Consider the following 12,470-nt stretch of genomic DNA (forward strand, 5'->3'; position numbering starts at 1 on the left):
CGGGTGGGCTCTGTGCTTGGGGTGCTGCCGGGTGGCCGGCTTTATGTGGTGCGGCGGCTTTGCCTTCCTCGCTTTCTGGTTGCAGCGAATTTCCTTTCATCATCATCTAGACAGAATTTCCCTGTTCCCATTCTCAGTTTTGCTTTCCATTTACTTTCTCCTGAGGGCTTTTGTTGTGCTTGTCAAAGTGTGAGCGGTAGGTGGCCCTGCTCTAGGGAAGGGGAGCTGTTTCTTTCCCAGGCTGCTGTCGGGGTGCGGGGGGGAGCCCGGCTCCTGTGCTGTTACAGTTCAGCGGGGGATGTGAAAGTGCAACGGCAGAGGCTTTTGGGGCAGCTGTGCTGGGGATAAGTTTTAGGGCTTCCTTTTTGTCTATTTTGTGAGTTGTCTTTCTTGGGTTTTATTTTCATTTTTCTCTGCCTACCATCATCTATTTTACTTATTTCATGCTCTGATATTATTTGTATATATGAGTTAATGTATGTTTTCCTTTATTTCTTATTGACAAATATTTTTAGTTTCTCAGTCTTTTTTTTTTTTTTTTCTATAGCATCTGCAGCTTTGCTGGTGGAAGAGTTTTTCTTCTCTCTGCAAATATCTTGCAGAATATTTTTGGGGTCATCTGTCACTGCCCCTATTTTGTCAGTTTTTTTTTTTTTTTTTTCTTTTTTTCTATAGCATCTGCAGCTTTGCTGGTGGAAGAGTTTTTCTTCTCTCTGCAAATATCTTGCAGAATATTTTTGGGGTCATCTGTCACTGCCCCTCGACTTATTTGTCCTTAGCGTGTTGATATTTAGAAATAAATGCATAGATGTTGTGAAGGATTTTTCATCAACTGTTCATGCAATGATCTCTAGATTTTGGGGTTTTTAGTGTGTTTTGAATTTGTTGTAGAAATTAGGCAACATTAGGTGTTTGGGAGGCGGGAGTGGATGGGAATATTTGTCTTTGACGTGCCGGTCCGCTTACGTCTAGAAAGTGAAAGTGGGCAGAGTCCCAAGTGCAAATCGTCACTGCTTCCGGGGAAGCTTCCAGCAGCGAGAGGCAACGGTGGTGGCTGATACGGCGAGAACGGGGGTTTCTCCTGAGGTTTGGGAGGTGGTTCTTTTTTAATTTAACTCAATTAATTAAAGTGTATGTTGATGCTGTAAATTCTCACTGTGTTTATTTTTTGTGTGTGTGTATTACATTGGGATATGCTATCTTTTCTCTTAGTCTGTTGCAGCCTGTCTGTGTAGCAGAGATCTTACAAATGCCTTAGCTGGTGTGCGTGGTACCTAGCGAGATGCTTGGTGGAGCTTAAATCCGTTACATCAGCTCACTTACCATTTCCCAGTCCTTTTCTGTTTCACTTTTTGAGTCTATTCCTGATACTTCAGTTTTGACTTTAGGCACCTTCTCCTGCATGCCTTCTGTAGGTCAGGAAATACCCGTGGTGTTTGAAGAGCAGAGTGTCTCTTCTGGTGTTTTCCTATGGGTGGGCATGAAGTGCAAAGGTAACTGGCTTGCACTTGTATTTTCTAATGGTTTTTTGTTTTGAATATGTGTATGCACAGGTGTGTGGGATAGGGATATGCAGTGCTGATGTGGTTTTCCCCCACCTGAGGGGCAGTGGGAATAATTGCAATCCTTAGACCCCGCTCTCATGCGGATTTGGATATATTTTGTCCAGTTTATATAGGGGAAAATGCTAGTGTGTCAGTTCCAGTTCATATCCACAGAGTCCTGTTCAGATCTCTTCTCCCAATCGGCTTTTTGTGGCATTTTCCTCAGAAGGAGACGGGAGCACTGCTTTTGAGTAACCTGCTAAGATTTTTAATATGAATTTGGTTGTGTTTTGTTAAGTGATTCATGCCAGAGTTGATAAGGTGGAATTACCTGGGAAGGAAAGGATGATGAAACATGGCACTGTTTCAAGTTACAGAAAGCACCTGCAATACTAAATCTTTGCCGGCTTCTTTCATGTTCAGTGGTGGAGGATTGGGTGTAGGAGACAGGGGGTCGATGCACAGAAATGCGGCAAGGTGGAAGGTGCTGTCAACTCAGAGAAAGCATCTGAGGTGATGGGGAATTTGCAGAGAGGGGTATGAAGGAGGAGGGTGTTTTTCCAGTGTTGGAGAATGTGTGGAAAGGGATACGTTAGTGGTTAAAGCGTTAGCTCTTGATGGGTTGGAGGTGGTGAGGAGTAAACCATGAGAATTAGGAGGAAAAACACTTAGTAGAGTACCAGCCCCACATGTGGAGTTCACCCAGAGAGGGAAGGGCAAACTTATCTTTTTCATCCAAACTGAAGACAAAATGCTGCTTTGTTTTTGCTGGCATGTCCTGTCATCTTGGAGTGCAAGCTTTCTAGGGTGAGGACTGTCTTACCTTCCTGTAGAGGACCTAGAAGAATGATCTAAGGCAGTAGTCTCCACCTGTTTTGATCACACACCCCATCAGTAAAAAATTTGTGAGCACTCGCCCCCAATATATTTTTATTTCCAAATTACATATATACACTACTGTACTAATATGTATGTTATACAACATACACAAAAATAAGAATTAAAAAAGGATGAGAGAAAGGTTAAACAAATGCTATTTTTAGTTTTTTAAAGTTTTATTTATTAATGGTATCAAAAACATTATCTTCACATGCCCCAATGGATTCTCTTGCACACCCCACTTTGGAGACTACTGATCTGCGGTCTCCTGTAACGTAGTTTAAGTAAATTTTCCAGTCATCTGGTAGTAACTCTTTCTCCATTTTTTTTTTCTTTTTAATGTTTGTGCTGTTTTCCTAGCTGAGATTTCCACTTTTAGAAAACAGGGCATGGTACAAGGGTGAAACCTTTAGACTACATCCACGTTATGTTTACGGTCCTGGCCTGACCCCAGGTCTTTGGCCCCCGATGGTCTGTTGCTCTTCCAGGCGCAGTTTCGCTGGAAGGTGCAAGCTCAGAGCTGAGGGCTGGGAGGGGGAAGAGTTTAGTTGTTGCCTTTAATTTACTACTAAGAGATGAACTGTTTCTATAGAATATTAAAAATGTCTATAAATGTCTTTATTTTGAGGTTGAGGATCCAGGTAAATCTTCAGCTCTGCTGTTAAGCGATAAGGTCAGCTTCTGCCCAAACTTCCTTTAGTTATTCCTTTTTAAATTTTCTTATGTGTATAGGACAGGGTTCATAAGAGCTGTCCAGCTCTGTTACGGTTTCAACTATTAATAAATGATACTGTCTCTTTCCAAGGATTACTACGGAATTACATTCCCTGCTCCTGCAACCTTGACAGGCAGAGATGGGAGCCTTGCTAACAACCCGTACTCAGGTGAGTGCTATTTAAAGACGAGGGTGGTAAGTGAGATGTGCTGGTTTCTACATGCAGGTCATCCTGCTGTTGCTGAAAGAGCAATCATTTTTTCCTTCTGTAAACAATTAAACTCTTCAGTCCAAACTAGTCAAACAAAAACGAGCATCTCCCTCTCAACCCTGACATTGATGTTTCTTCATGGTTTTGGTCAGTAATTCATATGTGACTTCTTCTGGGAGTAAGTTGGATAGCCTTTGAGAATAAGTGCAAGATTGTTACGAATGTAAACAGCAGTGTCATCTAGTGCCCTTCCCGAGCACATACAGGTGCTTGAAAAATATTCCATAGCTTAATCATCCTTCTTGAAATTCAACTAGCTTGCTTTCCTTTTTTGGCACTGGAATAGACCCCCCTCATACTTTGTTACTGCTATTTTAGCATTTGTATGTTCCCAACAGGAGCTGCATCTAGCAGGCTCTCCTTCACCCTCCCCAAATCTAACGGACTTCATTCTCAAAAGCATGTGGTCTGAGAAGCCCTTCTTTATTCCTGCTCTTGCTCTTCAGTTATCATTGTGCAAAGATGACATTAATGCCATCCAGGATTTTCAGCCAGTGGTTTTCATCCACTGCCATCTGATTACAGCTTAAAACTGTAGCCATAGGCGTTACAATTCCTATAATGGTGGTATTAAGTGTTGTCATACTTCTTGGTAACCAACATAAAGGAATACTGATTGGGAATGAGATAGATGTGATTGATGTGTGTCATCTCCCTAAAAACAAGTGAACATGCTGCTCTGTAGGCTGCCAGAAAATGCAAGTGTTCGGGAGTTTTCTGCTTCGTAATCACTTCTCTTGGGAGGCTGCTTTTGGGTTAGTAACTGAATTTCCCTTCCTACTTCTTCAATAAGGTGGCCCGCGATGCAAGCCTTACTTTCCTGGCCTTCAGCTACTGTCTCCAGAACTTTGGTGGTGTGAGGAACCGGACATCTAACTAGTCATGCCTGACAAATAAACAGACATTGACAAAAATTTGCCAATCACTGCCTGTAAATCCTAACTTGCTTTCAGCCCATGAAGCTTAGCTAATCAGTTTAACCTCCAGGAGAGTCACACTTTAACCCAACAACCATTTGCTCTTTGGCTATTTACCATACTTCTGCTTTTAGCGTGTTTTATTGCAGTGATCTGATAGTAATGAATCTGCTCAGACAGTGTGAGATAGGTAAGTATTGGTATCTCCATTTTATCAATGGGTTAGCCATGGTACAGAGTTCTGTGCCACGAACAGGCAATGTCCTTGTGGCCGTCAGGAACAGAGACCGGGAGAGCGCTTCCCGTGAACAACTGCAGGCTTTCAAGTGTAGGATGTGCTCTCTTCTGTAGTTGTCTACTTGTATTCAGAGGATTTGAATCCTTTGAGTCGTCCACTCTTGGAGTGGCTTTGATAGCTTTTCTGATCAGTTCTTTCTTTCGCAGGTGATGTAACAAAATTTGGCCGTGGGGATTCTGCCTCCCCTGCTCCTGCTACCACACTCGCCCAGCCGCAGCAGAACCAGACGCAGACTCACCATACAACTCAGCAGCCCTTCCTCAACCCAACCCTGCCCCCAGGGTACAGCTACACTGGATTACCTTATTACGCTGGTGTGCCCGGCGTACCCAGTGCATTCCAGTATGGGCCAACCATGTTTGTAAGTGTGACGGCCTGAACTGTAACCCTCCCTTCGTGCCTCTCTGGTTTTGCTCTCTCCAGCCCAAACCTTCTACATCTTGGAATCATAGAATGGTTTGGGTTGGAAGGGACCTTCAAAGATCACCTAGTCCAACCCCCCTGTCATGGGCAGGGACATCTTTCACTAGATCAGGCTGCTCAAAGCCCCATCCAGGCTGATCTTGAACACTTCCAATGATGGGGCACCCACAACTTTTCTGGGCAACCTGTTCCAGTGTTTCACCACCCTCATCGTAAAAAGTGTCTTCCTTATGTCCAATCTAAACCTACCCCCTTTCAGTTTAAAACAGTTGCCCTTTGTCCTGTCGCTACAGGGCCTGGTAAAAAGTTTTTCTCCATCTTTTCTATAAGCCCCCTTTAAGTACTGATAGGCAGCAATAAGGTCTTCCCAGAGCCTTCTCCTCTCCAGGCTGAACAACCCCAGCTCTCTCAGCCTTTCTTCATAGGAGAGGTGTTCCAGCTTTCGGATCATTTTTTGTGGCCCTCCTCTGGACCTGCTCTAACAAGTCCATGTCTTTCTCATACTGGGGACCCCAGAGCTGGATCCAGTACTCAGGTGGGGTCTCATGAGAATGGAATAGAGTCATCTTCCCCAGTCTGTAAGGGATCTCCGAAAACGTGCAAGCATGAGAAAATAGCTGCAGTCCCTTCTCCAAGAAAAGAGGAAATTTAAAAGGCCAGAACTCATGGACTCCTGCGCAGGTTACTGTAAATAGCAGACAGCTACAGCTCATGGAGTCAGTGTTCCTGAAAGCCCTTACCAGTCTCTGGAGAGTCAAGGGGAGACCCAAAGCTGAGTCAGCAAGCTGAGAGTGCCTAGGAAATTCTTTCGAGGGTGGAGCAGACCCCATTAAGTCAGACAGCAGTGCTGGTAGTCTCAGGAGGAAGAAGGTTATCTGAGAAGAGGTGATGCTCCAGGCAGAAGGGTAGATGAGTCTGTTTTAGGGCCTTGTAGGACAGTGTTTTATGAAACAGCCTCAGGCAGGAATTGATATTTCGTTTGATTCTGGAGGGAGAGCACTGTGGTTGCTCCTTCTTGGGTTTGTGGGTAAGAATTTGCTGTTTACATACAGCGTATGAAATAGGAGCCTGTTCTGAGACAGGGTTGCACTGCAATCAGAGGGGCGGCTCTAGCAGAAAACTTGGGGCTTGCACAAATCCATTACAGCAAGTTACTGCTGGAAGCGTGAGTGCCATGTCCCGTGCCATCCCAGTGCTCCCAACTCCAGGTATTTCCCACGTGAGGTGGAAAGTGCCTTCCCCACTAGATGGCAGAGGGAGCTTGTGTTTTGTGTGCCCGGTTAACAGCACCTTTTGTTCCCTTCCTTTGTCCAGGTACCTCCAGCATCTGCTAAACAGCACGGGGTCAACCTGAACACCGCGTCGACTCCTTTCCAGCAAGCAAGTGGCTATGGGCAGCACGGCTATGGAGCAGGTATGCTTACCGCTGCGCTTTTCACGTGAGTGTCTGCAAAGCTGCTTGCACACTGTAACACCTTGTCTTGTACACACCGGCAGGCTATGATGACTTAACGCAGGGAACGGCAGCTGGAGATTACAGCAAAGGAGGCTACAGTGGGTCATCTCAAGCACAAAGCAAATCTGCTGGCACTGGACCTGGGAAAGGTAACACATGAGACTTGAGGTTGCTCTTGAGTGGGATTTAGTAGGGCAAACTCCCAGTATTGCCAGTGCTGTACAGTCAACACAGCAGCCAGCTCTAAACAGGGTCGCAATCCAAGCTGTTTCTCCATCTCCCGGATACAAAATGCTTTTTTAATGGCCCAAGTGTTCCTTCTAAACCTCATGGCTGAACTTTGCATAAGGAGTTGTGTGGCTGATGCACAGCTTTGTCCACAATTATACGTGGGAGAAATGGTGAGCTGATTCCTCTGCCAAAGTTTTCTTTGCTGAAGAATAGTGGTCCTGCAGCAGTGCCGTGTTTTTGAAGCCTAAGCAGTTGGATGCTGCTGCTGAAATGGTCCTCTGCCAAATGATGACTAGACTTTGAGTTTCTTGGTAGGCACCTGAGATAGCCATGTGTTAGGGGTGAGCAGGGCAGTTCACACATCTCTGGGCTGTTTCAGCTGCTGTCTGTACACCCTGTAACTCATTGCATCATTTCATGCCTGGAAATGTTGCCTTTGGGACTGTAAAGGCTGAATAATTTATACAGCTTATGTGAAAGCTTTATTCTGCACATGCTGGTTAGACCTGAGAAATGTATACTGAACTGCTTAGCGCTAACTAGTTCATCCTTGGGCTTAAGCAAATACCAAGCATTTGCTGTGCATTTGAAACACCAACTGGACTGTCTTCAGCCAAGAGCTGATCACGCTCTCCTCTGTGGAGGAGCAATCCAAAAAGGAGCAATGTCCTAGGAAGGGTACAACCTTAGAGCAGTGCACACCCTCTGAGTCCAGTCCTCTGATTCACTGGCCAAAGGAACCGCTGGTTTTATTCTGATCCAAGTGAAATGATTAGAGCCAGTCTTTATAAGACTGTGAATAAGTGGCTGGTTTGAGAGCCACCTTGTTGGTAAGTGAGTGTTGCTGAGCCTGTTGTGGCACCAGCTGGTCCAGGTGGAAGCCAGCCTGAATCAGCGATATTAATTCTCTCAGGGCAGAGGAGCATTGCAGACCTCACCCTTCTGCAGGATGTGAAAGGACAAGGGCTCAAATGTGTAGCAGATGATAAGTCTCATCACTCAGCGCACTACTGGAAAGCTCTTGAATGCTGCGATAGAGCCAAATGCATCCCTAATCCTAGGGGAAAGCTGGCTTTTCGTGAGCTTAATGAGTGTTCGGTGCAGCCAGCTGCTGCCTGGTGAAGTGCATTTGAATCCAAGAGGTAACTGCTGGGTCGTGGATGTGGGTGATTTATCCCAGTGGGCTGGTTTCCCGCTTTGCAGCAGGAGCGAGGAACCAAGCCCTTACTTCTGTTCCCATGTGGGGTGCCGTGGGTCTGAGAGCACAGAGAACCCTGCAGGGCTGGCCAGCAGCAGGGCGTGTGGTGCAGCGGTTGCAGACAAAGGTCCATCCACCAAGGCCGCCGGAGGAGCCAGGAGCAAAGCATGGGGCTCATGCTGGGTGGTGGTTGACTTTCTCATTGTGGGTGTTTTTTTTTGTTTTCCAGGTGTTTCTGTGACCTCAAGTAACACAGGTGTGCCTGATATCAGTGGCTCAGTCTATAACAAGACTCAGGTAAGCAATGCCGGACACTCCTCCCTCATGGCCTGAGGCCAGGCCAGTGGCTCCCCTCCTGTTCCCAGGCTGATCGCTCTCAGGGTCAGCAGGCCATGGCATTTCTTACACTGGCTCTGTTTTTTCTTGGAGAGGAGTCTCTCCCTCTGTCCCACCATTTCTCCCATGTCAGCTCCTGACGGCAGCTGCTGGCATAGGCACAGTGCTCTGTGCTGCCACACGCTGCCCCACGCGAGCTGTGTCTTGGGTGCAAATGAAATGTGATGGTGCTAATGTTTTTAGTTAAAATAGCCCCCAAAGCAGGTGAGTTGAAAGGCCGTTTGCTCTTCACCAGACAGACCAGTCAGTAGTGCCCACCCCTAACACCCAAGGGTCCCCATCCCACGCTTTCCTATGGCCATTGCTCAGCGTACAGCTTCCCAGGGAAAGCAGAACGTGCTTTGACAGGCTGTGGTGTGCAGTGGGCTTATGTCCAGCTCCTGTTTTCTTCTCCTTGCACCCTCAGCTGGAGGAATCGGTGTCTGGCTGTGATCGATCCATGCTTCCAGGTAGGAAGCCAGCTTTCAGCCAGACACTTAGCATTAGGGGTCAAGCTTTGGCCGCAGGAAGAAATATCTTACTGCAAGTTCTTGTTTTTGTTGGGCTGCCCTGGGTAGGTCGAGTAATTCCAGCCTGAGGCTCCACAATGTGTGAAGGACTGACTTCAGGCAGCTGCTGCCATCCCATGTCCCACTGAGTAAAAAGAGGTCAGGGAAAAAAGGAACACAGTAGCTGTGGAAATAAAAATAAAATAAAATGTTGGAGGCATTAGTGCAGAAATATGGGTGAGAACAGGAGCTGAAACTCATGTGGTGAAGTGCCCACAGGTATTCGATGTGACTTGGCTTGGTCACGGGGTTGGTGAAAGGTTCAGGTGATGTGTTTGGGCCGCTCTTGTTCTTGTCTGGCCACTGTGGGGCTGCTCGCACCAGTCTCTGATGCTGTCCCCCTCGCCTCCCATGCAGACATTTGACAAGCAGGGATTCCACGCTGGCACGCCGCCTCCTTTCAGCCTGCCCTCTGCTCTTGGATCGACTGGGCCCCTGAACCCTGGTGCTGCCCCGGGTTATGCTCCAGCCCCATTTCTCCATATCCTGCCTGCGCATCAGCAGCCTCATTCCCAGATGCTGCATCACCATCTTCAGCAAGATGGGCAGGTGAGTCGGCCCCTTCTGCCTCTACAGCGTGCCTGAGGGCAGATTGCTCCCACCCGCATCCCAGCAGGGTCTCAGGGCTTTTTGCTTCCTTCTGGTTTTTGCTTTGCTCATTGGGAAAGGGCCTTAATAATGATGGCAGACTGACAGACTCGATGCCATCGACCAGCTTGGGGAGGGAACCTCATGAAGTTCAGCAAGGGGAAGTGCAAAGTCCTGCCCCTGGGGAGGAACAACCCCACGCACCAGTATATGCTGGGGGCCAAAGCAGCTTGGCAGAAAAGGCCCTGGGGGTCCTGGTGGATGCCAAGTTGGCCATGAGCCAGCAATATGCCCTTGCCGCAAAGGCGGCCAATGGTATCCTGGGCTGCATTAGGCAAAGTATTGCCAGCAGGTCGAGGGAGCTGATCCTTCCCCTCTGCTCAGCACTGGTGAGGCCACAGCTGGAGTGCTGTGTCCAGTTCTGGGCTCCCCAGTATGAGAGAGACATGGACACACTGGAGAGTTCAACAAAGGGTCACAAGGATGATGAAGGGACTGGATCATCTCTCCTGTGAGGAAGGGCTGAGAGAGCTGGGACTGTTTAGTCTAGAGAAGAGAAGGCTCAAGAGGGATCTTATCAATGTCTATAAATACCTGAAGGGAGGGTGTAAAGGGGATGGAGCCAGGCTTTTTCCAGTGGTGCCCAGTGACAGGACCAGAGGCAATGGGCACAAACTGAAATACAGGAGGTTCCTTCTGAACATCAGGAAACACTTTTTTACTGGGATGGTGACCAAGCACTGGCAGAGGTTGCCCAGAGAGGTTGTGGAGTCTCCATCCTTGGAGCTGTCTAGACGTGGTCCTGGGCAACAGGCTCTAGGTGACCCTGCTCAAGCAGAGGGGTTGAACAAGATACCTCGAGAGGTCCCTGCCAGCCTCAGCCAGCCCGTGATTCTGTGAAGACGCCATCCTGATGTGGGGTGTGGAGAGATGGGCTGTGAGGTGTGAAGCCGAGGCAGGCACTGCTGTCCCCTGGCTGCAGCAGGAGAGCAAGATGAGAGCACTTGTACTGTAACTCTGGGGGAAAAATCAAGCATCCCCTTGCAGGTTGCATGTTGGCTCCGATTTCTGATTTGGTTTCACCAGCCCATGTGTTTCCTTTCCCTGAAAAAACAGTGTGTTCTACCTTAGAGTCCAGAAATAGGAAATTACTTCTCTCTCTGAATGTGTGACATCCTTGGCTGGTGCACCACCTCCGTTCACCTTGAGAGAGCTCCTTTGCTGTCCCCAGTCCTGCTCCTCTCCTTCCTTGTGCTTGAACCTGTCTTGGGTGGGGGGCGGTGGGATGGTGCATCCCCGTGCTCCTGCTTGGTGTCTCTGTGGCCGTTTGTCCTGGATTGCAAGACGCGGAGATGTTGCAGAGCAGAAACAGATCTGTTCAGGGGGGAGCATTACTACATTGGTGGGTGTCAGGGCTGTCCCCGGGGGCGGCAGCTCTTCTGGTGACGTTCAGATGGGCTCATCTTCCTGGGTGCGCTGATGCCCATGTCTCATTCCTTTCCGATTTCTAGGGTGGATCTGGCCAACGCAACCAACCCAGCACCATGCAGCAAAAGTCTCAGGCAACCAAAACTAGGGTCTCAGGGCTTTTTGCTTCCTTCTGGTTTTTGCTTTGCTCATTGGGAAAGGGCCTTAATAATGATGGCAGACTGACAGACTCGATGCCATCGACCAGCTTGGGGAGGGAACCTCATGAAGTTCAGCAAGGGGAAGTGCAAAGTCCTGCCCCTGGGGAGGAACAACCCCACGCACCAGTATATGCTGGGGGCCAAAGCAGCTTGGCAGAAAAGGCCCTGGGGGTCCTGGTGGATGCCAAGTTGGCCATGAGACAGCAATATGCCCTTGCCGCAAAGGCGGCCAATGGTATCCTGGGCTGCATTAGGCAAAGTATTGCCAGCAGGTCGAGGGAGCTGATCCTTCCCCTCTGCTCAGCACTGGTGAGGCCACAGCTGGAGTGCTGTGTCCAGTTCTGGGCTCCCCAGTATGAGAGAGACATGGACACACTGGAGAGTTCAACAAAGGGTCACAAGGATGATGAAGGGACTGGATCATCTCTCCTGTGAGGAAGGGCTGAGAGAGCTGGGACTGTTTAGTCTAGAGAAGAGAAGGCTCAAGAGGGATCTTATCAATGTCTATAAATACCTGAAGGGAGGGTGTAAAGGGGATGGAGCCAGGCTTTTTCCAGTGGTGCCCAGTGACAGGACCAGAGGCAATGGGCACAAACTGAGATACAGGAGGTTCCTTCTGAACATCAGGAAACACTTTTTTACTGGGATGGTGACCAAGCACTGGCAGAGGTTGCCCAGAGAGGTTGTGGAGTCTCCATCCTTGGAGCTGTCTAGACGTGGTCCTGGGCAACAGGCTCTAGGTGACCCTGCTCAAGCAGAGGGGTTGAACAAGATACCTCGAGAGGTCCCTGCCAGCCTCAGCCAGCCCGTGATTCTGTGAAGATGCCATCCTGATGTGGGGTGTGGAGAGATGGGCTGTGAGGTGTGAAGCCGAGGCAGGCACTGCTGTCCCCTGGCTGCAGCAGGAGAGCAAGATGAGAGCACTTGTACTGTAACTCTGGGGGAAAAATCAAGCATCCCCTTGCAGGTTGCATGTTGGCTCCGATTTCTGATTTGGTTTCACCAGCCCATGTGTTTCCTTTCCCTGAAAAAACAGTGTGTTCTACCTTAGAGTCCAGAAATAGGAAATTACTTCTCTCTCTGAATGTGTGACATCCTTGGCTGGTGCACCACCTCCGTTCACCTTGAGAGAGCTCCTTTGCTGTCCCCAGTCCTGCTCCTCTCCTTCCTTGTGCTTGAACCTGTCTTGGGTGGGGGGCGGTGGGATGGTGCATCCCCGTGCTCCTGCTTGGTGTCTCTGTGGCCGTTTGTCCTGGATTGCAAGACGCGGAGATGTTGCAGAGCAGAAACAGATCTGTTCAGGGGGGAGCATTACTACATTGGTGGGTGTCAGGGCTGTCCCCGGGGGCGGCAGCTCTTCTGGTGACGTTCAGATGGG

At 48.6% G+C, this 12,470-nt stretch overlaps 1 protein-coding gene across 2 annotated transcripts in view; it reads left to right on the forward strand.

Annotated features, from left to right (window-relative positions):
• The window catches only part of UBAP2 (ubiquitin associated protein 2), a 74,286-nt gene that overhangs the window by 61,570 nt on the left and 246 nt on the right, over positions 1 to 12,470 (forward strand). For both annotated transcript variants that reach the window (XM_009275143.2, XM_009275150.2), the window contains 7 exons: positions 3,229 to 3,307; positions 4,771 to 4,985; positions 6,362 to 6,461; positions 6,545 to 6,652; positions 8,162 to 8,229; positions 9,234 to 9,425; positions 10,976 to 11,026. In XM_009275143.2, the coding sequence (XP_009273418.1) occupies positions 3,229 to 3,307; positions 4,771 to 4,985; positions 6,362 to 6,461; positions 6,545 to 6,652; positions 8,162 to 8,229; positions 9,234 to 9,425; positions 10,976 to 11,026 (813 nt within the window). The remainder of the gene's footprint in view (positions 1 to 3,228; positions 3,308 to 4,770; positions 4,986 to 6,361; positions 6,462 to 6,544; positions 6,653 to 8,161; positions 8,230 to 9,233; positions 9,426 to 10,975; positions 11,027 to 12,470) is intronic.

This window comes from Aptenodytes forsteri, unplaced genomic scaffold (genome assembly GCF_000699145.1).
Source record: "Aptenodytes forsteri isolate BGI_AS27 unplaced genomic scaffold, ASM69914v1 Scaffold266, whole genome shotgun sequence".
Taxonomy (NCBI): domain Eukaryota; kingdom Metazoa; phylum Chordata; class Aves; order Sphenisciformes; family Spheniscidae; genus Aptenodytes; species Aptenodytes forsteri.